Raw genomic sequence first — 27,210 nt, forward strand, 5'->3', positions numbered from 1 at the left:
AATGACAGAAGATACTGGTATGGGGTGGGGAAAAATGCAGAGGTTCATGAGGGAGGCGTGGAGTTTTCTCCGAGCTTCATGTCTTAATTTTTTTTTTGCCTCTCTGCTTGCAGATTCTCACAAACACAAAGATAAACACAAAGACCGAGAACACCGGCACAAAGAGCACAAGAAGGACAAGGAAAAAGACCGTGAAAAGTCCAAGCACAGTAATAGGTGAGGAAAATGTCAATGAAGTCCTCATAGGTTAAAACACTGTTGCACATGCAGTCTTAAAAGAATCACTCTGATAATAAATGAGGATGGAATTGCTACCTTTTGAATGTGGTTTATATGAGTGTAGGTGCTTTAAGCCTAACTTCTGTCATTGCATGCATTTCCATATGGGTAGCTGAAGTAGTGTATCTTGCAAATGTGAGCCAATACTAATGTCCAAAAGATTATTGTAGCTTAGTGTTAAGGGCATTGAAAACTAGTTTAACCCCATTTTCATGAAGATTGATCAATTTTATTCATAATCTTTTGTGTGTGTGGTTCCAATTGTTTGTCAGAAAAGCGGAGCTCTCTTGAGTGTTGGTATAAACCTCACTGTTTCAGCATAAATGAACCTGATGTGACTACTCGGCCTCCTAATAATTAGAAGTGTCTAGAAAGATGGTCCCCCAGAATGACGGTGATGTCTTTGGCCTGCTACCACAATGGTTGAATATCTCACTGTGAGGCAGTGTTATGAACTTCTGCAGGGTTAGATGATGAATTTGAAAGGATTGCATGCTGTTTTGTCTGATCTGATCGATATGCTACACTGCTGCTGTATGGGGAAGGTGTTTCATGCCAGTCACCTACCTTATCCTCCACACTGAATGTGAACACTTTCTTACTTGCGATGACCTGTAGCTCTTGAGGTGGTGGTGAGTTGTGAAATTGTCCAGTTAATACCCAAGCCTAGGCTGTGAACTGCAAGAACTAGGATGTGCAGGTGCAGGTCTGTCTGTGGTGATTTGGTGTGATGGAGCACAGGGCGAGTACATCATACACAGGATGTTACTCAGAAAATCTTTTGTAGTTGTAACTCCTGACATGCAAGTGCCATGGAGCTTACATTGACAATGAAACTTGAAAAAAACCCCAGTCCCTGCAGGGTAAGTTTCTGTTGTGAAACTTGGTGAATGGCAGATAGTGTTTATGTTATGGCCAAGCAAGTGTTACTAACTAATTGCTATGCAACTGTGATAACACAACCTAAAAATGAATAAAAAAGCTTATGTTAACAATGATTTCTATTAAAAGGAAGTGTGGAAAGGAGGAGAGAGAGTATCTGCTGAGCAGTGGGTTTGTTTTATTGAGGTCGCACTTTATCTGAGTTTTCTGTGACCTTTTGAGAAGTTGCACAACCTTACTGTTCCATAATATGTTTTTTCTTTGGTTTTTTTTGAAAGTAAATGGTTGACAGGGTGGGGGGCGGGGAGGTGTAAATCTAGGCCAAATAACTTGCAGCATTTACTGGCTTCCACAGCAAAGATGAAATTCTATGGACACATTGTTTACACTTTTCTTTGCTCACATATCTATATTGCCTTGACTTCTGATTTTCATTCTTCTGATCTTCAAGCATACACCCCAAAATTGACCATCTCGCATTTCCAAATGTTCATTGCTTCATTTGAAAAACCATTCTCCAGCAATTTTAGCGAAGTACATCCTTTTGTAAGGAGTAATTTAAGCATTATCTTTAAATTTCCAGAATTCATTAATGATTTGACCTTATTTGTGTAGGAATGGTCAGTGTATTTTTAACTGGAAGAACTAATTATGGCTTATATCTTGACTCTGCGTGCCACTGATTGCGTAAACAGTAAATACCAAACCGTGGAAAGGAGATAAAAATGGCTAATATGTTTTGTGAGGTGTAGCTCATGAGATGATGTGTAATCATGCTTTATCTTGAAGTAATTCCTTCCTCCCTACAGTGTTGCCTTGAAATCCCTGTGAGAAAGGCAGCGTGTTTTCTAGGCACTGTGACTAAAGCTTCCAGTCACTTTTCATTTATCTATTAAGTGTTAGTTTTTCCTGTGAGCACAATATACTGCATCTTTGAGTCCCATAATAGGGTACACCTATGTGGATGGCATGACTGATTGCATGCATGTGCAGGGGGTTTGTTCAAGGCATGCTTTGGGGAGAGATTACATAATACTGCTTTGCCCCTCAGGCCCCTACAAAAGGTGGGACTTCACTTCCCCAGGCTGAGTACACAGCTTGCAGAAGTTTTCTAAAGTTATGTTTTCTCCCTTTCAAAACTGCCACCTTAAAAATGAATGTACTATAGTGCTGAATCAAGAGATCCAGTCTTGAATGTGGTACTCAGGGAAGATAACATATGTGGACACGTGTGTGGTGCTCTAGTTCAATCACTCCTTCAGGAGTCCTCTAAAATCTTCACTGCCCCGTTGATGCTCAGTCACGCACAGGGTACATGGCTGCTTGCTGTGTGAAGCCAGCTGACTTCTGAGACAAACTTTCTAGAAATAACTATGTCATAATTGAAATTCAAGCATTTCTTCCTGTCCTGGGTTCAGCTGGGATAGAGTTAATTTTTACAGGAACCTGGGAGGTGGGGGCCACAGCCGGGGCAACTGACCTGAACTAGCCAAGGAGCTATTCCATACCATGTGCCATCATGCTCAGTATATAAATGGGGAGCGGGCCGGGGGGAGCTCTCTCGACTTTCGGTGGGGGAAGTGGCGGAGCGTTGGGTTCTGGGTGGTGAGCAGTTGCACTGTGCATCACTCGTTTTGTATATTCTTTCATTAGTATCATTGTTGTTGTAACTTCTCTTTTTTTTTGTGTTGTCCCAGTAAATTGTCCTTATCTCAACCCTCGATGTTCCAGGTTTTTTTTTATTTTCTCTCCTCTGTCTCCTCCCTATCCCACTGGAGGGGGGTGGGAGGAGTGAGCGAGCCGCTGCGTGGTCCTTTGTTACCCGCTGGGCTGAAACCATGATGGTCTTTTTTGGCGCCCAACGTGGGGCCCGAAGGGTTGAGATAACAACAGATCTGGCCAGAGCGTGTTGAAACAAATTTGTCGTACGCAATTGTTATATTAGATAAATAGATGCTAGTCACAATGTTCATTCATTTGTTTACATGGTGGTGTTTTGTAAGTTGTTATATGCTCTATGTATTGCCTGTAGTTGTGTTTCTCACCTCTGGGAGAGTGATTGGGATTATCATTTTGCTGTACTGGGCAATGTCGACTTCTGAAATGATTACATCACTAGTCATGAGGTTAAGCTGGTATCTGTAAGCAGCAGTGATAACATTTCCATACTTCGGGTGCCTTCTATCAGAATTTATTGGTAATCGCACCCAATCCATGGGGAAGTTGGGGGGGATACTTCCCCTGTCCGTTCGCCTCCCTTTTCTCCTTCCGACTAATTACAACAGCTTTTGAGAATTTTGAATGTCCTTGGGATGAGCAAGCCAGTGTGCTGTTAGTGCTGTGTCTCCTGAATATGTTTCAGGTCTTTAGGGTTACAAAAAGGCTCTTTAAGAGTACTACCCAGAGATCTGCCCCAAAGCTGGATATTCATGGGTGGCATGGCATGTGGGAGGATATGGGCAGGTATCTAGAGAACTCACCTCCAGTGGCTTGGAACTTCACTCCCAAACAACTACAGAACCCTCACGAAGTGGTAGAATACTTGAAAGGAAAATGCTGTGGCTATTTGAGAGACACACAACTTACTGCACTGTGCTGGGCCCTGGCCAGTATCTACCAAATGGTGCTTGATATTAGGCAGCACCCTCGGGAAGAGAAGGAAAACAGAGTGACGGGCACTGTGGCTACCCCAACCCCGGTGACAGATACTGCAGCTAAACCAGAGAACCAACCTGTGGCAGTATCAGTTGCCCCTGTACAGAAAAAGAAACACACAAAGAAATCAGTTTGCTTAGTGAGAGATGAAGATGAGCCAGGGTCATCGCGAGAACAGGAGGAAGAGGCAGAACCTGAAATAATCACCTGATCTCTATCCCTGAGTGAGTTGCGTGATATGCAAAAAGATTTTAGCCACCACCCAGGTGAGCACATTGTTACCTGGCTGCTCCAATGCTGGGATAATGGGGCCAGTAGTGTGGAATTAGTGGGTAGGGAAGCCAAGAAGCTGGGTTCCTTGTCTAGGGAAGGGGACATTGACAAGGCGATTGAGAGAAAAACACAAGTCCTCAGCCTCTGGAGGCGACTTCTGTCAGGTGTGAAGGAAAGATAGCCCTTCAAGGATGAAGTTACATGTCACCAAGGCAAGTAGACCACCATGGAGAGAGGTATCCAGTACGTGATGGAATTAGCCATGGTGGAGGTGATCTATAATGATCCAGAAAATGGGCAGTCACCCACAGATCCAGATGAAGTCCAATGCACACAACCACAAACTTCTGCCATGTGGAAGTGCACCACCAACCTATGCCAACTCATTGGCAGTAATGTCCCGGAAAGAAGGCTACGGACAAGCGGTGGACGAACTGGCTGTCCAACTGTGGCAATACGAAGGAAGTCTCTCTTTCTCCCTGCAGGCCTGTGTCTTGGCTGTAGAGGAATTGTCCCAGGAGTTCCAGCAATTCAAAGTGGATATGTCCTTCTCCCCACCTGTACAGGCCTGCATTGCAGCTATTGGGAGTAAACATTCCTCTGCCCAAGAGAGAGGAGAGAAAAAGTACACACGACGGGCTAACCTGTGGTTTTACCTGCGTGACCATGGAGAGGACATGAGGAAGTGGGATGGAGAACCTACCTCAGTCCTAGATGCATGGGTACATGAGTTGTGAGAAAAAGCAATCAGAAAAGAGGAGTCGTCTTGGAAAAATGCTGCTCTAGTTTCCCGTGAGCAGTTCCCCAGGCAGAGTAGAAGTGCTGATCTCATTTCCGATCCTCTTGAAAGGACTTCTGATTCACATTTGTGAAAAGTGAGTAACGGATACTCTAACCAGGATTAGAGGGGCCCTGCCTCCAGCCAGGTGGGGGAAAGGGACAACCGAGTCTAGTGGACGGTGTGGATTCGATGGCCTGGCACATCAGAGCCACAGGAATATAAGGCTCTAGTAGACACTAGTGCACAATGTACCCTAATGCCATCAAGTTATAAAGGGGCAGAACCCAGCTGTATCTCTGGTGTGACAGGGGGATCCCAAGAGCTAACCGTATTGGAAGCTGAAATGAGTCTAACCGGGAATGAGTGGCAGAAACACCCCATTGTGACTGGCCCAGAGGCCCCGTGCATCCGTGGTATAGACTATCTCAGGAGGGGGTATTTCAAGGACCCAAAAGGGTACCGTTGGGCCTTTGGTATAGCTGCACTGGAGACGGAGGAGATTGAGCAGCTGTCTACCCTGCCTGGTCTCTCCCAAGACCCTTCGGTTGTGGGGTTGCTGAAGGTTGAAGAACAACAGGTGCCAGTTGCCACCACGACGGTGCACCGGCGGCAATATCGCACCAACCGAGACTCCCCGATCCCCATCCATAAGCTGATTTGCCAATTGGAGAGCCAAGGAGTGATCAGCAAGACTCACTCACCCTTTAATAATCCCATATGGCCCGTGCGGAAATCTAATGGGGAGTGGAGACTAAGAGTAGACTATCGTGGGCTGAATGAAGTCACGCCACCGCTGAGTGCTGCTGTGCCAGATATGTTAGAACTTCAGTACAAACTGGAATCAAAGGCAGCCACATGGCATGCCACAATTGACACTGCTAATGCATTTTTCTCCATTCCTTTGGCAGCAGAGTGCAGGCCACAGTTTGCTTTCACTTGGAGGGGTGTCCAGTACACCTGGAAGTGACTGCCCCAGGGGTGGAAACACAGCCCCACCATTTGCCATGGTCTGATCCAGGCTGCACTGGAAAAAGGTGAAGCTCCAGAGCACCTGCAGTACATTGATGACATCATCGTGTGGGGCAACACGGCAGAAGAAGTCTTTTGAGAAAGGGAAGAAAATAATCCAAATCCTTTTGAAGGCTGGTTTTGCCATAAAACAAAGTAAGGTCAAGGGACCTGCACAGGAGATCCAGTTTTTAGGAATAAAATGGCAAGACGGGCGTTGCCAGATCCCTATGGATGTGATCATCAAAATAGCAGCTATGTCCCCACCGACTAATAAAAAGGAAACACAGGCTTTCTTAGGTGTTGTGGGCTTTTGGAGAATGCATATTCCAAACTACAATCTGATTGTAAGCCCTCTCTAGCGAGTTACCCGGAAGAAGAACAATTTTAAATGGGGCCCTGAACAACGACAAGCCTTTGAACAAAGTAAGCGGGAGATTTGGTTTTGGGAGAGAATAGCCAGTGAATTAGGCTGTATGATATTTAACTGCTAAATAACCTGCCAATGTATGTCATTGTATCTATAGTGTCTATATGCCATATCAAGGGTATTACTGTAAGAGTTACCCAAATGACTGAAGGATGGACTTTGAAACTGAGCCAAGTACAACAGTGACAGAACTTGAACTGGCGCCCAGCAATTTCCTCAAGATCAACATCTTCGACCTGCAGACCAAGGGTGTGGGTTGCACCAAATGTACTAGCCACAAGTTCCAGAGGCAGCATACAACAACCCAACACCTCACACCATCTCTCTTATCCTGAAGAACTGTTACAACAGATGGAGCCCCAAAGTCATGTACTAAATAAAATTGATGAACATATTAGAGGGATAGCCTATTGACTAAGGGAATGGTATTTGGGTGGGGGTGTGTGGGGGTGTGTGTCCATATACTTATATATAAGACAAGGAAAGTGGTAGTGGTTGATTGGAAAATGTAAGATCTGGGCATGATGTAGATGGTACAGAATAAGGGGTGGATAATATCCTGGGTTCAGCTGGGATAGAGTTAATTTTTACAGGAACCTGGGAGGTGGGGGCCACAGCCGGGGCAACTGACCTGAACTAGCCAAGGAGCTATTCCATACCATGTGCCATCATGCTCAGTATATAAATGGGGAGCGGGCCGGGGGGAGCTCTCTCGACTTTCGGTGGGGGAAGTGGCGGAGCGTTGGGTTCCGGGTGGTGAGCAGTTCCACTGTGCATCACTCGTTTTGTATATTCTTTTATTAGTAGTGTTGTTGTTGTTGTAGCTTCTCTTTTTGTGTTGTCCCAGTAAATTGTCTGTATCTCAACCCTCGATGTTCCAGGTTTGTGTTTTTGTTTTTTTCTTTTCTCTCCTCTGTCTCCTCCTTATCCCACTGGAGGGGGGTGGGAGGAGTGAGTGAGCCGCTGCGTGGTCCTTTGTTACCGGCTAGGCTGAAACCTTGACACTTCCCCAAATCCTTTGAGTCAGCTGTCATCCATGTAATTCAATAAATGTAAGTTGTGTCTGTGAGGATTAGGTTTAGGTAATTATTGTCTTGTGAAGGATATAGCCCAGCAGCTCACAACCTGGGGGTGGAGGTGGAGGAAGATCTGTGGTGAGCAGGGAGTTGCTTAGAGGGGAGCTGCTGGAAGGACCTGAATGGAGGACATGCTTGTGGCCAGGTGACCGTCCAATGTTCACATGGAAGGTGTGAATCCAGGGATGGTGGAGACCGGACTGGTGAGTTATGGGATAGGATGGGGAAGGGCTGAAGCAAGCCAAGTTTCAGTTTGGGCTCTGTTACTACAGTCACTGTACTAAAATACTTTCCTGGACAGAGCCAGGAATTCAGACAGAAAAGTCTGAATTTTAGGATAGCCTAATGACTGTCCAGTGTCCCTCACTATCATGCTGCTAAGCAGATGGATTGCACTGGAGAGGGGGCATTTGATCACTTTGCCATTTTTAATAGCTTTTAATTTTGCCAACAGTGGGAAGGGAGGAAATTGCTTTGTGGGGAAATACTGGAGAATTGTCCTCTTTAAGAAGGGCTCTTAGCTGCGATATAACAAGACCAAAAGCAAAATTGTTCTTGGGAGAAGAAGAGTGAGGGCTCTGTGATTGCCTACGCTTCATTAGTTTTTAAAATCTTGGCTTAGCCCTTTAGCCCTTTGAATGGCTCTATTATAGTTGTAGGTCCAGTTTATTTTGATACTTGGTTGTCATGGCTATCACTGCTGAAAAAGATTCCTCATGTGGAAGTGTAGAAGGAAATGGAAGAAGTGCATCGTCGGCCGTCCTGACTAAACAGGGATACTAATTTTTCAACCCGTCCATTGCTTAGGCGAAGGTTTTTCGTTACACTGAGCTGGTAAATGTCTGTCTTCCCTGGTGTCAGCCAGTTATGTGTGCAAGCTAACTGAAAGGTGTTGCATTTTTAAATTTTTAGCAAATGGGTTCAAAACCCATGGAAACTCTTCGCTTGGAAGATTTTCAGACAGGTTAGAAAAATCTGTTTCCAAGTTTTTCAACTGTGCAGCTAGGAGGGGTTTTCTTGGTGACACACTTGTATCAATTTTGGCAACAAGTCACATACTGATGGATCTATTTTCATGATGCTCTCTCCACAGCATGAGTTTCAGTTGAAAAGCAGTTACTTTATCACCCATTGTTCAAATGGCACCTTCACTTTGAAGGGGCACCTTAAGTATTTATGTTTTGGATAATATCTGCTAGGTAGCATACTACTGACAGCAACTGGTCATCAGCAAGTTTGTAATGCTTGTCTTTTTGTAAAAGAAAACTCCTCTAAGTTTGACAGCTCTTTTAAACCCTTTGCGGTCAGATAAGTGGTGAACCCCTATGTGGTACAAGAGATTTTCGTGGTTGCTTCCTGTCTCATTACAACTTGTTGTAAAGACTCTACTGGGTCAAAGGTCTTGTTTTTATAAACAAAGGTGACAAAGTGCCCCTTCCAAAACCCAGCCCTGCAGCAGTGCCACCGTGTTACTGTCCCTCCACTGTGACCATCCAGTACCTCCTGTCTGCAGCAAAAACATCAGCAGAACCTGACTGCAGCAGACCTCTGAGAGCCTCTCCCCTGCTGAGGATTGTGACAGCCATTTTGGTAGGGGGTATTTCTTCACAGAAGAATTTTGAAGGAAAAAACCCAGCCTGTTTGTACTGAAGTTTCTCCTTTGAGAATGAAAAACAAATGAAAAATAGCCATTATTCCATTAGAAATTAAACAAAAAACTTCCAAGGTAACAAGAATTTGGGGTTTTCCAATGGTTTTTTTACCTGTATGGGGGATTTTTAAAGCACCTGATGAAAGCCGGACACCTGTTGCTAAAATTGAAAATTAATCCTTTAGAAAAGTTTATCTTAGATTAATAGAATTGCATGTAAATTAATAGACTTGCATGTAAATCTTCAGAAAATCCATTCTGTATTTCAGAAAAGCTGCTGTGTTCTTGCAAAAGATGTGCTGTATCTTTGATAATTCTCAAAGAGGTTGAACAGTGCTTTAGCAGAAATCCAAGCCATTGTTGTTGGTGAAACTTGGGTTTGTACCTCTATGGCATTTTATACAGAGTGTGTGAAGAGTCCCCTAATTGCATTCTGAGAAGTACAGTATTACATTGGACATTGCACGCAGTTAAGAGCATTGTCTGGTGGTGTTTGAAGCAGATCATTCTTATGTCTGTCTGTAATAGTTAGACAATTTCATTTCCTGCCCTGTACTTAAAAAAGGCTTTTAAAATAAAACCTTCATCAAGAAGGCAGAACTCCTCAAATGCAGGAGAATAAATGTTTCCTGTATCCAGACTTTGAAGGATCTAAACTGCCAAGATAAGTCTCAGAAATACCTAAAATAGATAAATTTGATTTCATATGGCAGAAGTGTGTGGAGTGGTATGTAGAACTTCTTAATTTTGCTTCTTGCTTTCTTCCTCTCCCACTCACAAGATGACACTTCTGTATCTTAACCACTCATTTACAGCTGTAGTAAACTGGGAGAGAACATTTGTATGCCTCAGATCTTCTCCATCACCCCTCAAGGAAAGCAAATGCAAAGCCCTCTTAAGAAAAATTCATATCAAAGAATAAATCCACATTGCTATCAAGCAATTGCTATCAAGCGAAGTGTTTTCTTTTGCTCCTTTTCTCAGCCCTGTACTTACTGATCCCCAAAAGAAAATCTAATACACACCCATTAAATATAAACGTCAGTGGTTAAAAAAATAAAATGAAACAAATCTGATGTGGTAATAGGTTTCTGATCTGTGGGAGACGAGCATTTCAAACAAGTAGACCATGTAAAATAATGAAATAATGGGTCTTTGAAGCCAAGACTTGTTAGAGATTGGTTTAGAAGTGTTCGCAGTAACAAGTGTCTTTCTGCCAGGTGTCTTGGGCTTTGTGCATGGAGTGTGGGCTGCCAGTAGACTGAAGAGTGCAGAGATGGCTGTGACAAGGAATGGGAGTAAAGAGGCTGCTCTTGCAGCGCTGATCCATGTTGTCAATGTGACAAGCATCTGAGCTGCAGGAAGAAAAATCTTTTGTCAGATTGCATATTTCCTCCGTTTACTAAATCTCTTGTGATCACAGCTTGACATGAACTGAAGCGTGGAACATATAAGGGATTTATAGACCTGATCTTCACTGGCATCTTTAAAGTTTTATGGTTTTGCTAGGAAAAACACAGATTCCAGGCATTTGCTAGTCGTGAATGAAGATAAATTTCAGTTTAGACTTCTTGCACACATCCTCTGATTTATTATGTGATCCAGAACTGGTAAGAATTGTGTGCATTGGGGGCAGGAAGAGGCAGAGATATCTGCCACAGGGGAAAAAACAATTTTAAAAAAAGATTTCAGCACCCCCTGTTCCCTAGCATGGGTGGTTTTGGTTTTATTCCCTATTTGAGTGCACAGTTCACCTTGATCAGCTTTCTGATGTGATACTGCTTTCCAGTAGTAAAATTTTTTGCTTTTCATTTAGTAGTATGCCTGATTCTCGCACATCCATAGAAGGTGCATGCTAAGCCTCAGCTTCATCTCAATGTGCTAATATTGTTCTAATTTATAATATTTTTATCAGCTGTTGATTAGTCCAGCTTTTTATCTTGTTTCTTTTGCTGAAGGCTTGATCTATTATCTGTGAAACCTGGTGAAAAGACTCCTTTCAACTCTGGGAAAAGTGGTTTCAGGTGTTTTTTTTAATTGTATTGCTGAAATCCCAGCGGAAACATTTGGGCTCACGTGTTCATTCCTTGTAATACCATATGATAACCCGCTAACAGTGAGCATAAAATACTGCAAGCCAGCTGAAAACTTGTCCTTCACTGGTGTGCCTTCTGTTTCTGAAATGCTCCCTGCACAGTCAGCCAGCCGTTCCTTGGTATGCGTTAGTCTGAATACGATCACAGTTTTCCATTAATATTGTATTACGTCAGATGAGATGTGGGCTACGTAACCTATGCTCTGTCCCTGTTGTGTTTTTAGATTTCACTAAAATCACAGCTCCCTGTTATTTCACGCTTCAATTGCATTGTAGCAGCTCCTGAGTAGGCAAGAAAAGCTCTGCTTGCAGCAGGCTCTGGTGCTTGCTAGTAGCAGATTCCCAGTCATGAGCTAATTACAGCTGAGAATATGAGACAGAGGAAATAAGAGACACTTTAGATAAAGCATCCTTCCCAGCTTGTGATTTTGAAGCTGGAATGGAAAGGGCCTGGGAAGGGATTATTAATGTACATAAATGGCACCTGAAGAATGCAGTGTTAAATTACTGCAAAGCTGTTGTAGTTTGAAGAAGGAAGCTGTGATCTGCACATCTGCCATTCTTTGGAAACACTTTCCACTTGTGACTTTCCCATGTGATCGTAGCCTGAGCAGCTGCTGCCAGGTGCCTGTTCTCCCTTCCTCTCCCTCTCCTCCCTCCTGTCCTCCTGCAGGCATCCTCACTGGGAAATACAGCCATGCTTTCAAGGGAAACGGCTGCTTCTGTTGCATTTACTGCTTCATGCGCTTCAGCCTGAACTCTCCAAGGCCTTCAGATGTCCTTGTTCACACTAAACCTCTAAATGAAGGGCAGTAAGCTAGCTAACAAAAAGGTTGTAGTGCTTTACAAGATGCATTTCTACTCATCTTGCCTTTGTCTGAACTAAGCCAGTACCATGATATGTGTCTAGATGATGTAATCACTGGTTCTGCCTGTATTAATATGGTGTCCTATTGTACTTCGGTACCTTTAAACTAGAAGAACAGTGCAGGTTGTCAGCATTAAGCACTTTCAGAGGTGTGAAACTCCAAGTGCTGTTGCAGCAGTTCAACTGTGATGGTCTGGGTGAAAAGGAAGATCTTTTGTCAGCAAGGCTGGGTATTTCTAAAATGGAATGTGAGCAACGGTTTTATGACCCAATTATTCTCTTTTCAGGCTAACTTGCACTGAAGTTTCCCTCTATCTTACAGGGGTTTTGTTGTTCTACTTTGGTGACTTAAAGCTGGCTTGTTGGCAGAGGGCTATGTGCAAGAAAGGTAATGAAGGATCTGCAGTGCTCCAACAAATGAATTCAGGATAAAATTATTTTTGGTGCATGTGGTCTTCAGACCTTTTTGTTTGGGTGTGTTTGGTTTCTTTAAAGAAAAGTGATTTTTTTTTTCCCGTTTTCAATCAGCCAGGAAGACAAGACTACTGATCTTTAAATTGTTCCTAGTCCCTCCTAATAATACCTTTGGGGTTGTCTGGAAATAGCTTTCTGATAGAAGGCTGAAATTCCTTCTGCAGGGTAAGGATGGCATCCTGTTGCCTTCTCTTTTCTTTTGAGATTAATGTGGTGGTAAATTGTGTTCCCCTGGAGGCTTGCATAACTATCTTAGCCAAATGAAAGACCAAAGCAGCTCAGCTTGCTGACTGAAGTTAATATCTGAGCAACTTGCTTTGCTTTTGGAGGAAAAGAAAGTTACTCTTGTCAGGGTTGTGGCTTGAGGCCTTTGTTATCAGCACATTTCCAAATCAGCTTTTCTGGGAGATGCAGATTTCAGGCCCTCTTAGGGAAGAGGGGCACATGCCTTCATCATTGCCCATGTGAGAAAATTTTGGACTGAGTTGTTGAAATCAGAGCTGTGGTCCAGTGTCTAGAAACACGTAGGGCTGACAAGCAGTCTACTTGCAAACGAGGGAAAGAAATTTATGCTCTAGTAGCATATTAAATCAGATTTTTATCTGGGGTATTTCTTCCAGTCACATACCAGGAGCAGCAGCAAGCAGGACCTCAGGGGCTCGCCACCAATACTGCTGTTTTGAAAATGAAGCTGCAGAGTGAAACTGGAGACAGAGTTCCCTTGGGTTATCTGAGCCCACATTGCTTTGGTGAGAAGCTTACTGCTTGCTGCAGAGCAAAGGGAAGGATAGTCTTGTGATTAAAAAATAAAAACAAAAAAAAAACCCCAACACCGAAGGCTGAGTCAGGAATCCAGACTTCTTGATTTTGACTCCGGTGCTAAAAAATCTTAGCTTTAGATTAGATTGCATAACATAAAAAGGACCTTTTCAGTGGTGTCCACTTACTCTCTTTTGAGAGGGATGTTATTTGAGCTTCTACTTAAGCAAGCTTAAGTTCTTAGCACGTTTTTTATTCCAGCCATAGTCCGTAAGCATTCAACACGTAAAAATTGTCACTGCTTCTCTAGGGCAATGGGATTTTCTGCCTTTTTCAGTATTAGCTTTGCAGATGTAGACTGTCATCTATTAATTTGCTTTTAGTGATGTTTTATGTCCATCAGAGCTCTACCAGTCACATACTGAAAGCTAGTGCTTTTGGCTGCTAGCAAAAATGAGTATGATGCTTTTGAAAACTTAAAGGTTTTTTTTCCTTTTTTTTTTGCTATTCCAAAATCCCAAGCAACAGACACTGCCATGAACTTTACCTTAGAGAACTAACTCCATCAATTGCAGTGTGTACTATGCTTTGAAGATGCAAATTGTTGTCTGAGTAAAGCATGTTGCTTCAGGTAGGATTAAAATACCAAATAAGAATAAGAAAAAAGTCAGAAAATAGAAACAAGTAGACTTGTAGAGAACAAAATGGGTCTAAGCCTTGCATGTTTGTTCGTTACAGCTTTTCTGATATGGTGATACACCTTTGTAATTGTAACAATTTTTTGGCAAATGAGGTACCTAATATACAGATAACAGTATAAGATACCAAGTCAGAATTTCCAGATCTTTCCGAATTCAGAAATGAGTAGTAATATGTGTGGGGTTTGTGCTTTCAGACAGTCAATGAATCTAGTTGGAGCAAAGGAAAAGGAAATACGTGTCTTGAGTCTGAGATACTGATGAATAAACAGGGTACAGAAACTGGGATGTCAAATCTGAGCAAGAGTAGCAGGCATCTCATGGATTTCCAAGATCTAGTGTCAGGATGTTCTGTGTACGTACTTGCATGTCCTGATCACACAGTGTACATAACACGATCTGCTGGGTAAGAATAGTTTGCAGTTGTTGAAGCTTCACTCACAGGCAACATGTGGTGCTGTGTGTCTGTCTACAAGAATTTCTGGAGTGCTGGTTGCCTTCTAGTGTTTAGATACTGCTTTACAGTTTTATATGTAGTATAAAGAGGTTACTAGAGAGTTAAAATGAAACTGGTTTCTCTTCCTACTTATCCCTTTTAATGTGACATAGTACATGAATGTACTGATTTCCTTCAGATATGGATTTTCATGGTTTAGCTGCTCGGGCTTGAAAGGCTGGTGTGTATTTATTGGAGTGTGTGCAACTCTGAGCTTGAATAATTTAGACCTTTTTCAGGTTTGGGTCCATTCATGCTAGTGTTACAGGAGGCTCTGAAACTCTCCATGTTGGACTTTACTCTGCAGTGCTACAGCTGGGTGTGGGTTGGCATGTTTGTGACTGTGGCTGCCTTCCTCTTAATCACACACAAGCTTTATGGGAGCTGATTAATGTGCTGCTTGCTTTCTGTAGCCATCAAACATCCAACCCTTTTGGAGTCTGCTTTTTATGACAGAAAGAAGACTTGAAGCGTACATCTTTTTTAAAAATTGTGCTCTTACCTGGCATTCCAAGCTTGCTGTTTTTCCACGGCTGTGTTCCCTCAAATTGGTTTGGGCCCGCGCTTAACTGTTGAAGTAACTGAAATAAGGAAGCTGCTTATTTCTAGTAAAGCTTTGCATTGCATTGTGTAGTCTCCTAAGGAGAACCAGAGTGCATCCCAGAGAGAGGAGTAGTGATGGGAGTAGAGCACTGGGGAAGGAGGAGTGTGAACTGCCAGTGTGAGGAAGGCAGCTTGCTTGGTGCCTAACCATGCCCAGTAGAAGAGAGCCTGATTTCCATCATGTCTTTGGCTTGCTTAGGCCCAGGGTGACCTCAGGGAGTCCACACAACCTTACAAATGTGTATTGAAAGCCTGTTGAATTGACAGACTTGCTGCTCGGCTTCCAGAATAGTGGTGCTAGTCCTTATGGCCAGTTCTTGCCATTTCTGTCGTGAGTCCCCTGAGAGCGTTTCCTCACTTTCTGGCTCCAAGGGTCAAGTTATTCTGTGAGAAAACGCATTTTCATTTGAAAACAGCCATGTGTCTTTCTCATTGATAAGAAAAATTTGAAAATGTGATCCAAATTTACCCAAATGTCTCAGAAATCAGAAGGGGGTAGAAATGGAATAAAGAAGGTTGATTTTCTTCTCCTTGGGGACATTTTTTCTGCTGTTCTGACTAAAGGATTTTGGGTGTATAAACTCTCAATACTGTTATCTGTAGCTCCAGATTCTGAGTACTAGCAGACCAGATTCTTGCTTGGAAACACCTTTGAGTTCCCATTCTGTGTGGTGGGGTCATCTCAGCCGAGCAGAGCTGGGCTGACTGACCATGGTGGTGAGGTACAGTTGATGAAACAGCTCCAACTGAGGACTGCAGCATTATTCCTGCCTTTTCTGTTTGACTTTGCATAAACACAAGGACATCACATATCCTGTTTGCTGTGGTTTTCCCATCTGTTTGGGAATAATAGAGATCAGCGGTTTTCTCTTTAAGTTCCAGAGATGAGAGCTGCTACAATGACAAACTGTTGTCTGAGCAAAAGCTGACATGGGCATTGACGGGACTGGCAGCTCTCTCTATTCCAGTGACCTTTTATGTGGACTAGGAAAAAGAGGAAAAGCAGACACAGTGGGAATTCAACCTAAAGTATTGAGCTTTAAGTGTAGCAGCTGTGGATTTCCTCAGCAATCCAGGCTGATGGGGGTTCTCCTGAAGTGGAGTACTTGGTGGCTGTGATTTTGTGGTATGTTCCCCTCCTGTTCCTCTTCCTTCTGAGATGAATGGATGACATATGACAGGAGACTGTAGTGGATCTTCCTGTTAAGGTGATCCTGTATTTTGTAGGATTTGTAATCATCGAAACCTGTGACTCTACCGCTGGAAGTTGTATTAGTCAAATCTCCTTGTGTTCCCCTCTGCAAACATACTCTTTTGTCTTGCAGTGAGCACAAAGATTCCTCGGAAAAGAAACACAAAGACAAGGAGAAAACCAAACACAAAGATGGCAGCTCAGAGAAACACAAAGACAAACACAAAGATAAAGACAAGGAGAAGAGAAAGGAAGAGAAGGTAGGCATCTCCTGCGGGAGAAACAAGCATGGTTCTGGTTTATACTACTGAATGGTACAAACTTAGTGGCTTAGATGTAGCTTGTACTTCCAAGTTTTTATCACCCTGGAGAGAATTGTCCCAATGCTAACCCAGAGACCTGGTTTGTGGAGTGCTGGATATGAACTTGGTAGGGGTTTCATCTGCAGGTATTGTGAATGGAAACATTTCCATAATGGAGGTGTGTCCACTGGCTCCACATTTTTTCCCCTGTTACTTTTCACTTTGCCAAGCTTAGATTCAGAGACAAGGGAGAAAAATCTGTTAGTTTACATTGGTTCCATGCAAGGATATACACTTAACTCCAATCTGTTGAAGAAATTGGAGGGCCAGAAACTACTGAATTGACCAAGACTTACAGAAAATGTTGCCTTTTTGGTGTGTCATGTAGGTCGCTAAGGGAATGAAGAGATAGTCACAGTGCCCTTTGGTTCCTTGTGGAAGTTAAATATCCTGCCTGTGTTGCATGTTGGAAAAACATACGTAAGGTGCTCTGGGCAGTGCTAATCAGCTCCTACTTTTTATGTTTTTCAGATGAAATCATCTTCGGGTGATATAAAAATAAAGAAGGAAAAGGAAAATGGCTTCTCCAGGTAAGAAATCAGGTCTATGATCTCAAAAAAAGTAGCAGTTTGACTTTTCTTAGGTTTGACTCCTCTCACTTAGTCTTGGGGAAAAAACTGGAATGCTTTTGACCCCTTCAGACAAGATAAATTCTTCTCAATTACAGGAATTGGTAATTGATCTACTTACCTAGTAACTGGAGATGGGAGCTGTTGAATACCTGGTATCTGCCTGCACATGATGGGTTTGTCCAAGTATTAAATAGTTGAATTCTGTCAAGGACAGATGGAACTATGGAAACATTGGTAGCTGGAGTTGAAAGAACCTCTGTTGTAAAATTGGTACTTGAATGCTGCAGGCAGTCTTCTGGAGACAGAGCCTTGTAAGGCCAGTCCAGATTGCCTCCGAGTGTCTCTTCTTTAAGTGACTACAGTCTAAAGCCTTTGCAGAGGAGTGATGAGTAAGGAGGGTGCTTGTATAAAGTCTGAAGTACCTTCAGAAAATGCCTAGATGTCCTACTCTACTAAATTCCTGCTAATAATAGAGCCTTCTGGACTAGGGCATTGTATCAGTCATCACTAAGTAGTCTTATTAAAAACCTGAAGTGAGCAACTGACAGAAGAGTACTTTTTCTTAATAGTTGACTAAGATGTCTTGTGACTTGGTTAAGTTCAGCCCCTGGTTATTTTTAAGGTGGTAAATCTGGTCCACTGACTTATTGGAGGTCTGTGGTGCGGTGGATGCATGTGTTCATACCTGTTAGTCAAGAAAAGCTTTCAATCATGTGTCCAGTTTTATGAATCCACTTAAAAAAAACCAAAACAGAACAATACAAAAAACCCCAAAAAAACGAAACCCACAAAATCCTTGTGTCCACAGAACATGGAGAGACTGCAGAGAGGTTGGGAGAAGACACCTGTCTAGTCCATGCCTGTTAGTTATTCTTTGTGTATTTTGCATGTGCCCTCTTGACACGAGTTCCTCCATCTGTTTCATTTTCTTACTCCTATTTAAAATGCAAACTAAGTAGTTATGCTTGGCACAGGGAAGAGGCGCCCTCTCCAGGCTCTTTTGGGGATACTCTAGAAATAGAAAGCAATGACATTCAGGTGTTTCATGGTGTAGGAGAAGGTTAATAATAACTCTTTCTAGTCTTTACTATTCAGTAGAATTGCAAGCATGTGCTAATCTCACCGGGGATGTTGGGTATTCTCATATCAAGGTAACTGGGTCCTCTTTAGGTCCAAGAGCATTTTTGTGTGTGTTTGAGGAAAGCCTGGAGGAGCCATCATAATTGTGCCTTTTTCAGGGCCAAAAGCTAGCTAAGAGGAAAGTAATTATTTTCTTTTTTCCCGCTGAAATGTTTTTACAAGTTCACCACAGAAAAATGTCCTCACTCAGATGGTTTTGATTTTCTTCCTTAAGACTTGGTATGATGAGCAATGTTACAGTCTTGGAAACAATGCAAGTCAAGGTTCAGCTTGGTCATACAGCTCCTTTCTTTTAATATAATCACACTTTATTTCCCACTATTACAAAACATTGCGAAATATTTCAGTGTTAAAATAGACTAGATAAAATTCCTAGCAACTTAATAAACAGTAGTTCTAGATTTCTGCCTGGAAGGGAGAATAAATTAAATGGGACAAATATCTCTTTTTCCATAAACGTTTTGTAACTGTCTATGTGCTGCAGACTTGTGTCTTGGTTAATTGCAGGCAATGCCTCAGAAATGACTTCTTATAGCAGCACATATCTGTTTCCCCTGAGTTGCATCTGCCAGCGCTGCAGTGGCTTTACAGCTGTGAAAGTGAACTGCCTTGTTCAGCTTCATGGACACATTACCAGCTAAAATAAGACTCCAGAATGTTTCTTGCTGACTGTGATCTACAAAGTAGAATGCTGCTTTTTTTTCCCCACTCCATCCAATTGCAAAATCTGCATGTTGACTTGGAAACTGAGTCAATTTGATATAGAAATTGCTGATTGAATATGAATAGGAGAGCCCAATGTGGCACTGTTACTTTCTCTACCTGAGTGGAGGACTGCTAAGTGCTTCAAAATGTAATTTTGGACTCAGACATCTTTTTCTTTATGAAGATAAGTGAAATGCTTCTGTGAAATCTAGAAATAATGAGTTTGTTTAAAGGGATAGTCTCTCTTGCACTCATACTCTATTTTTTTTTTCTTATAACTGATGTCTTGGGACATTATGGCTGAAAATGTTGAGCCTAACTTAATATTTGCAGTCTGTTAAAAGGGACAAGATTGTTTGCTTCCTGCAGTTTGGACAGTGAAAAAAGACTGATGAGTCTAACTTTGCCAAATCTTTGTTTCCTTTTCTGGTTTTCACATGCCTCTACTTAGTTGGCAAAAGATTCAGGGGAATAGCTTTCAAATCTTTGTTTAGTTGATAATCTTTTTCTCTCTTATCAGGTTCAATAAGGCTATTGAGTTGAAACTAAGTAACGTCCTCTATTTGACTGCACACATGCATGCATTTCAGTTTTGTTTTAAGTATGTTTGAAAGTGCCGGAAGCTGCAGTTGGTTTTACTCAAAACCTCAAAGAAACACATTGAAATCTAAGCAGTTGAAATTAATCTTGATGTTGCTTGAGAAATGACAAATACGTAGACAGTGAATAACTCTCTCCTTATGCTGTCTGTGGATATTCAGAGAATATATGTTTATATTCACACACCTCAGGTCTTTGGGGTCTTGAGATAACAACACATTCCAGGACTGGAAGACATGTCCATTTTGCAGATGATACTTTCTTAAAACTGAGTTGTTGCTGGTGTCCAAGAAACTTTCTCTTTGAAGTTAGAACCATCTTTCTTTGCTTCTTTTTTTAGTCCACCGCGTATTAAAGATGAACCAGATGATGATGGGTTTTATGCATCTCCTAAAGAGGACTCCAAACCCCTGAAGAGACCTCGAGAAGATGATGAGTAAGTGGCGTGGGTGCTGCTGACTTGGGTGTTTGCCTTCAGTTTTAAAAAGATAACATTGAGGGAGCAGGTGGGATTTCAGGTCATCAGCGCAAACTTGTTAAGGTGGGTGACTGGAGGTCTGAGACCACGCTCCTTATGCTGTTAAAAGTTCTCTGAGCAAGGCAAGGATAGTATTTGTGGTGTCCAAGGCAAAGTACCATTACCTGCTTCTGCAAATGGTGCTGTGAAATGTTGCAGAGCTAGTAAATAAAGAAAAAACCTAGAAGGTAGGTAGAGAAAAGACACCAAATGAAGACTGTAAAACATAAATCTGAGTAAGTGAGGTATTAATGCTAGCTAAGTGACTGCAGTGGTTTCTGTTGGGTGAGGAAATGACTGCACAAGAGGAAGAAAATGCATTGTCAGCCTGTTTGGGGGTGAGGAGGAGGTTTGCCTGCACTGCTTGGCATGATTCACCTAGAGTCTAAATATGTTGTGGGTTATGCTGAGGATTTTTGTCTCAATCAAAAGAAAAATACACGTAATGTTTGCCCGATATAGTAGCCTACCCAGTAAAATAAAAGGCCACTTATATCATGCTGTGATCTGTCACCATCTATGTTCATCCATCTATGTGCTAACATGTGACCTTGTTAGCAGCCTGGAGTTAAAGGGTTGGAAGGGTTTAACCATAGTGGCATTCTGGTTTTATGTGGTATTTCTCAGTTTCCAAGAGAGATGGGCGTGACATCTTTTTTTGTGCGTAATCATTTGCTGCCTCCTGTTAAGTTTTTGTGACCTCCCATGTCATGTCTGCAATGGCAAGATTAAGAATTTGCCAGTAGTCAATTTTGCTGTTGTTTGAACTAGCAGGGGATGCAAAAAGTGAGCCTTGTGGGCAGATCCCAGACTGATGACTGGAAAAGGAGCTGAGTGTAGAACGTGCCACTAAGCTTTCACCCATTGTCAAGGTTTCAGCCCAGCCGGTAACAAAGGACCACACAGCCGCTCGCTCACTCCTCCCGCCCCCCTCCGGTGGGATAGGGAGGAGAATCAGAAAGGAGAAAAAAACCCCAACAAAAAAACAAAAAAAAAACCCAAACGGGAACCTCGAGGGTTGAGATAAGGACAATTTACTGGGACAACACAAAAAGAGAAGCTACAACAACAGTACTAATAAAAGAATATACAAAAAGTGATGCACAGTGCAACTGCTCACCACCCGGAACCTCATGCTCTACCACTTACCCCACTGAAAGCTGAGAAGCCCCCCCCAGCCTGCTCCCCATTTATATACTGAGCATGATGTCACATGGTATGGAATAGCTCCTTGGCTAGTTCAGGTCAGCTGTCCTAGCTGTGCCCCCTCCGAGGTTCCTGTGAAAATTAGCTCTATCCCAGCTGAACCCAGGACATTATCCACCCCTTATTCTATACCATCTACATCATGCCCAGATCCTATATTTTCCAACTAATCACCACCACTTTCCTTGTCTTTTATATACATATGTATATGGACACCCACCCACACAAATAGCATTCCCTTAGTCTATGGGCAGTCCCTCTAATGTGTCCATCAATTTTTAGTCCATGACTTTGGGGCTCCATCTGTTTTAACAGTCCTTCAGGATAGGAGACATGGTGTGAGGTATTGGATTGTTGCATGCTGCCTCTGGAGCTTGCGGCTGGTACATTTGGTGCAACCCACGCTCTTGGTCTGCAGGTTGAAGGTGTTGATCTTGAGGAAATCGCTGGGTGCCAGTTCAAGTTCTATCACTGTTGCACTTGGCTCAGTTTCAAAGTCCATCCTTCAGTCATTTGGGTAATTCTTACTGTGATACCCTTGATATGGCATATAGCCATTATAGATAATTTAGCAGTTAATATCATACAGCCTAATTCACTGGCTATTCTCTCCCAAAATCAAATCTCCTTGAGGTACACATCAAACTTCCCCATCCTTCTGCATCACCCACCAAGTGTACCCAGGTCCTTGAGCAAAAGCAATCCCTTGGATGGGTTTGTCTCTGCTTGAGGCAGGACTAACCCAGACTGTCTTCCCTAACGTACTCTTCATGTGCACTACAGGGACTTTTCCACATACTGTAGAAGGAGATAGTCTTGGTTGGCCAGGGCCAGCCCGATTGGCAGATCCTCTGGTATTAAGCAACCACGTGGCTTTTGCTAAATGTGTATCTCAGTGTTTGAAAGTCCCACCCCCCATAGCTCTCAATGTAGTTTTCAGCAGTCCATTGTATTATTTGATTTTTCCAGAGGCCGGTGCGTGACAAGGGATGTGATATACCCACTCAATGCCATGCTCTTTGGCCCTGGTGTCTATGAGGTTGTTTCAGAAGTGAATCCCGTTGTCCAACTCAATTCTTTCTGGGGTGCTGTGTCACCATAAAACTTGTTCTTAAAGGCCCAAGATAGTGTTCCGGTCAGTGGCATGGGGTACAGAATATGTTTCCAGCCATCCTGTGGTTGCTCCCACCATTGTAATCACATAGCACTTGCCTTGGCAAGTTTGTGGGAGTGTGATATAGTTAATCTGCTAGGCTACCCCATATTTATATTTCAGCCATCACCCTCCCTACCACAGGGGCTTTAACCGCTTGGCTTGCTTAATTGCAGCACATGTTTCACATTCATGGATAACCTGTGCCATAGTGTCCATGGTCAAGTCCACCCCTCGACCACGAGCCCATCTATATGTTACATGTCTTCCCTGATGGCCTGAAGTATCATGGGCCCACTGAGCCATAAATAGCTCACCGTTATGTTGCCAGTCCAGGTCCACCTGAGCCACTTCAATCTTGGCAGCCTGATCCACCTGTTGGTTATTTTGATGTTCTTCAGTGGCCCGACTCTTGGGTACATGAGCATCTACATGACGTACTTTTACAACCAGATTCTCTAGCCAGGACACAATATCTTGCCACAGTGCGGCAGCCCAAAAGGGTTTACCTCTGCGCTGCCAGTTGCTCTGCTTCCATTGCTGTAACCACCCCCACAGGACATTTGCGACCATCCATGAGTCAGTATAGAGGTAGAACACTGGCCACTTTTCTCTTTCAGCAATGTCTAACGCTAACTGGATGGCTTTCACCTCTGCAAACTGACTCGATTCACCACCTTCTTCAGCAGTTTCTGCGACTTGTTGTGTAGGACTCCATACAGCAGTCTTCCACCTCTGATGCTTTCCCACAATGCGACAGGATCCGTCAGTGAACAGGGCATATTGTCTCTCATTCTCTGACAGTTTATTATACAGCGGGGCTTCTTCAGCACGTGTCACCTCCTCCTCTGGCGACATTCCAAAATCTTTGCCTTCTGGCCAGTCCATGATCACTTCTAAAATTCCTGGGCGATAGGGGGTTCCTATGTGAGCCCATTGTGTGATCAGTGCAATCCACTTACTCCACGTGGTGTCAGTCGCGTGATGTGTAGAGGAGACCCTCCCTTTGAACATCCAGCCCAGCACTGGAAGTCGGGGTGCTAAAAGGAGCTGTGTCTCAGTACCAACCACTTCTGAGGCAGCTTGAACTCCTTCATATGCTGCCAATATCTCTTTTTCAGTTAGAGTATAGCGGGCCTCGGATCCTCGATATCCTCGACTCCAGAACCCCAGGGGTCAGCCTTGGGTCTCCCCAGGTGCTTTCTGCCAGAGGCTCCAGGTAGGGCCATTCTCCCCAGCTGCAGTATAGAGCACGTTTTTAACATCTTGTCCTGTCCGGACTGGTCCAAGGGCTACTGCGTGAACAATCTCCCGCTTACTTTGTTCAAAGGCTTGTCGTTGTTCAGGGCCCCATTTAAAATTGTTCTTCTTCCGGGTAACTTGATAGAGAGGGCTTACAATCAGATTGTAGTTTGGAATATGCATTCTCCAAAAGCCCACAACACCTAAGAAAGCCTGTGTTTCCTTTTTATTAGTCGGTGGGGACATAGCTGCTATTTTGATGATCACATCCATAGGGATCTGGCAACGCCCGTCTTGCCATTTTATTCCTAAAAACTGGATCTCCTGTGCAGGTCCCTTGACCTTACTTTGTTTTATGGCAAAACCAGCCTTCAAAAGGATTTGGATTATTTTCTTCCCTTTCTCAAAGACTTCTTCTGCCGTGTTGCCCCACACGATGATGTCATCAATGTACTGCAGGTGCTCTGGAGCTTCACCTTTTTCCAGTGCAGCCTGGATCAGACCATGGCAAATGGTGGGGCTGTGTTTCCACCCCTGGGGCAGTCACTTCCAGGTGTACTGGACACCCCTCCAAGTGAAAGCAAACTGTGGCCTGCACTCTGCTGCCAAAGGAATGGAGAAAAATGCATTAGCAATGTCAATTGTGGCATGCCATGTGGCTGCCTTTGATTCCAGTTTGTACTGAAGTTCTAACATATCTGGCACAGCAGCACTCAGCGGTGGCGTGACTTCATTCAGCCCACGATAGTCTACTCTTAGTCTCCACTCCCCATTAGATTTCCGCACGGGCCATATGGGATTATTAAAGGGTGAGTGAGTCTTGCTGATCACTCCTTGGCTCTCCAACTGGCAAATCAGCTTATGGATGGGGATCGGGGAGTCTCGGTTGGTGCGATATTGCCGCCGGTGCACCGTCGTGGTGGCAACTGGCACCTGTTGTTCTTCAACCTTCAGCAACCCCACAACCGAAGGGTCTTGGGAGAGACCAGGCAGGGTAGACAGCTGCTCAATCTCCTCCGTCTCCAGTGCAGCTATACCAAAGGCCCAACGGTACCCTTTTGGGACCTTGAAATACCCCCTCCTGAGATAGTCTATACCACGGATGCACGGGGCCTCTGGGCCAGTCACAATGGGGTGTTTCTGCCACTCATTCCCGGTTAGACTCATTTCAGCTTCCAATACGGTTAGCTCTTGGGATCCCCCTGTCACACCAGAGATACAGCTGGGTTCTGCCCCTTTATAACTTGATGGCATTAGGGTACATTGTGCACTAGTGTCTACTAGAGCCTTATATTCCTGTGGCTCTGATGTGCCAGGCCATCGAATCCACACCGTCCACTAGACTCGGTTGTCCCTTTCCCCCACCTGGCTGGAGGCAGGGCCCCTCTAATCCTGGTTAGAGTATCCGTTACTCACTTTTCACAAATGTGAATCAGAAGTCCTTTCAAGAGGATCGGAAATGAGATCAGCACTTCTACTCTGCCTGGGGAACTGCTCACGGGAAACTAGAGCAGCATTTTTCCAAGACGACTCCTCTTTTCTGATTGCTTTTTCTCACAACTCATGTACCCATGCATCTAGGACTGAGGTAGGTTCTCCATCCCACTTCCTCATGTCCTCTCCATGGTCACGCAGGTAAAACCACAGGTTAGCCCGTCGTGTGTACTTTTTCTCTCCTCTCTCTTGGGCAGAGGAATGTTTACTCCCAATAGCTGCAATGCAGGCCTGTACAGGTGGGGAGAAGGACATATCCACTTTGAATTGCTGGAACTCCTGGGACAATTCCTCTACAGCCAAGACACAGGCCTGCAGGGAGAAAGAGAGACTTCCTTCGTATTGCCACAGTTGGACAGCCAGTTTGTCCACCGCTTGTCCGTAGCCTTCTTTCCGGGACATTACTGCCAATGAGTTGGCATAGGTTGGTGGTGCACTTCACAGAAACTATGCCCCCTCCCAGGTTCCTGTAAAAATTAACTCTATTCCAGCTGAACCCAGGACACCCATTTATCTCATCCCATGTAATCACTAGGTGGTTACTAATGCTTTTGAATCGATTCTTCATCAAAGAAGATTTTTGCTTCAGCAGTCTGAAACTTGTAGGGGCTGTTTTGCTGGATGTGAATTATTCAGTCTTCAGACATTGGGGCATAAAATTATATTCTTTAGAAATTAAACATGCCAGAAATATTGTGAACTTCTGCACACAAGCTTTGTGTGTTTGTGACTTCTAGAAGCTTTGTATGCATATGACTTCTGGTTTTTGTACTGGAAAATGGATTATGTTCATCAGCTAGTCTTTTTCTTCTTACAGTGCTGAGTACAAGCCCAAGAAAATCAAAACAGAAGACATCAAGAAAGCAAAGAAAAGGAAACAAGAGGAAGAAGAGGTAACGTGAAAGACAAGTTTATTTCTATGATCAAGAAAAGCAAAGCTGACAATTTGGTGTTGAATTATGTAGAGCAGGGGGAATCTGATTCAAGGGTAAGAAGGCAGGTGCCAGTCTGGGAGAAAGCTGCATATGGTAGATCTCCACCTATGTTGCAGGTTAACTTATCTGAGCCATAATGTATAAAAAGTCAGGAAAACTTTGTCTCCTACCCTTAAAACAATGGATGGAGAAGATGCCTCTGGATGCGAACTTCCAGCCTGTTCTAGGCAATTCACAGTCCTTCTGTTAAGTAGCTCACAGAGGGTAGAGGAGCCTTACTAACAACATCTGGTAATTGCACAGATGATGTGGCACAGTTCAGAAGCGGAGGAGATGAATCTGAGATCAGCTGCTAGAAAGGCGCTTAAAGCTTATAGATGGAGCCTAGGATGGAAATTTCTTTGGAGAGGGACTTGGCGAAGAGAGGTTAGACATAATTTGAGACTAATGAACTACACTTCAGATCTAGCAAAAATACCCTTGTGAGGCACATGTTGCAAGAACATCCTGGCAACACGGTTAATTCTTTAATTCATGTCTTTATAGTGAGCATATACCAGTACATTCCCAGAAGCCACCTCACAGCAGTGTAAGTGTGCTCTGTAGCATTTGCCAAATTAGATACACTAGTGCAGGCCAAGGAGGGTGTTTCTATAACTAAGCAACCATGTTACTATGGCCCAAACTTGCCACTTATCAGGTGAGGCAGAATAACTGGCTGTGTGCATTTTGCATGTCCCAAGTGTAAAGTAGAGGAATTTGGCTTAAAACCTGAGTGGCACCATTGGCAGACTTTGACTTAATAGGATGATCTAAGAGCGCATTTATGTAGTGAAGCCACAGTAATTCAGTTGTTTGTGGTCAAACTTATATACCCCAAGAGACAGTCTTTTAGTTTTAAAACATCTTTTCAGTGAGAGGGGAAATATAGTAGCTTGTTCTAACAGTTTCTTTCTTATTTTGCAGGACAGCAAAGCAAAGAAAGCAAAAAACAAAGATAAGAAAGTCCCTGAAGCGGACAAGAGAAAGAAGCCGAAAAAAGAAGAGGAGCAAAAATGGAAATG

General features: G+C 43.4%; 1 protein-coding gene across 1 annotated transcript in view; it reads left to right on the forward strand.

Annotated features, from left to right (window-relative positions):
* Positions 1-27,210, forward strand: part of TOP1 (DNA topoisomerase I) — a 79,294-nt gene that overhangs the window by 30,453 nt on the left and 21,631 nt on the right. The window contains exons 3-8 of the mRNA XM_075059339.1: positions 114-216; positions 16,354-16,480; positions 17,054-17,112; positions 19,940-20,035; positions 26,029-26,104; positions 27,113-27,210. Coding sequence (XP_074915440.1) covers positions 114-216; positions 16,354-16,480; positions 17,054-17,112; positions 19,940-20,035; positions 26,029-26,104; positions 27,113-27,210 — 559 coding nt within the window. The remainder of the gene's footprint in view (positions 1-113; positions 217-16,353; positions 16,481-17,053; positions 17,113-19,939; positions 20,036-26,028; positions 26,105-27,112) is intronic.

This window comes from Buteo buteo, chromosome 2 (genome assembly GCF_964188355.1).
Source record: "Buteo buteo chromosome 2, bButBut1.hap1.1, whole genome shotgun sequence".
Classification (NCBI taxonomy): Eukaryota; Metazoa; Chordata; class Aves; order Accipitriformes; family Accipitridae; genus Buteo; species Buteo buteo.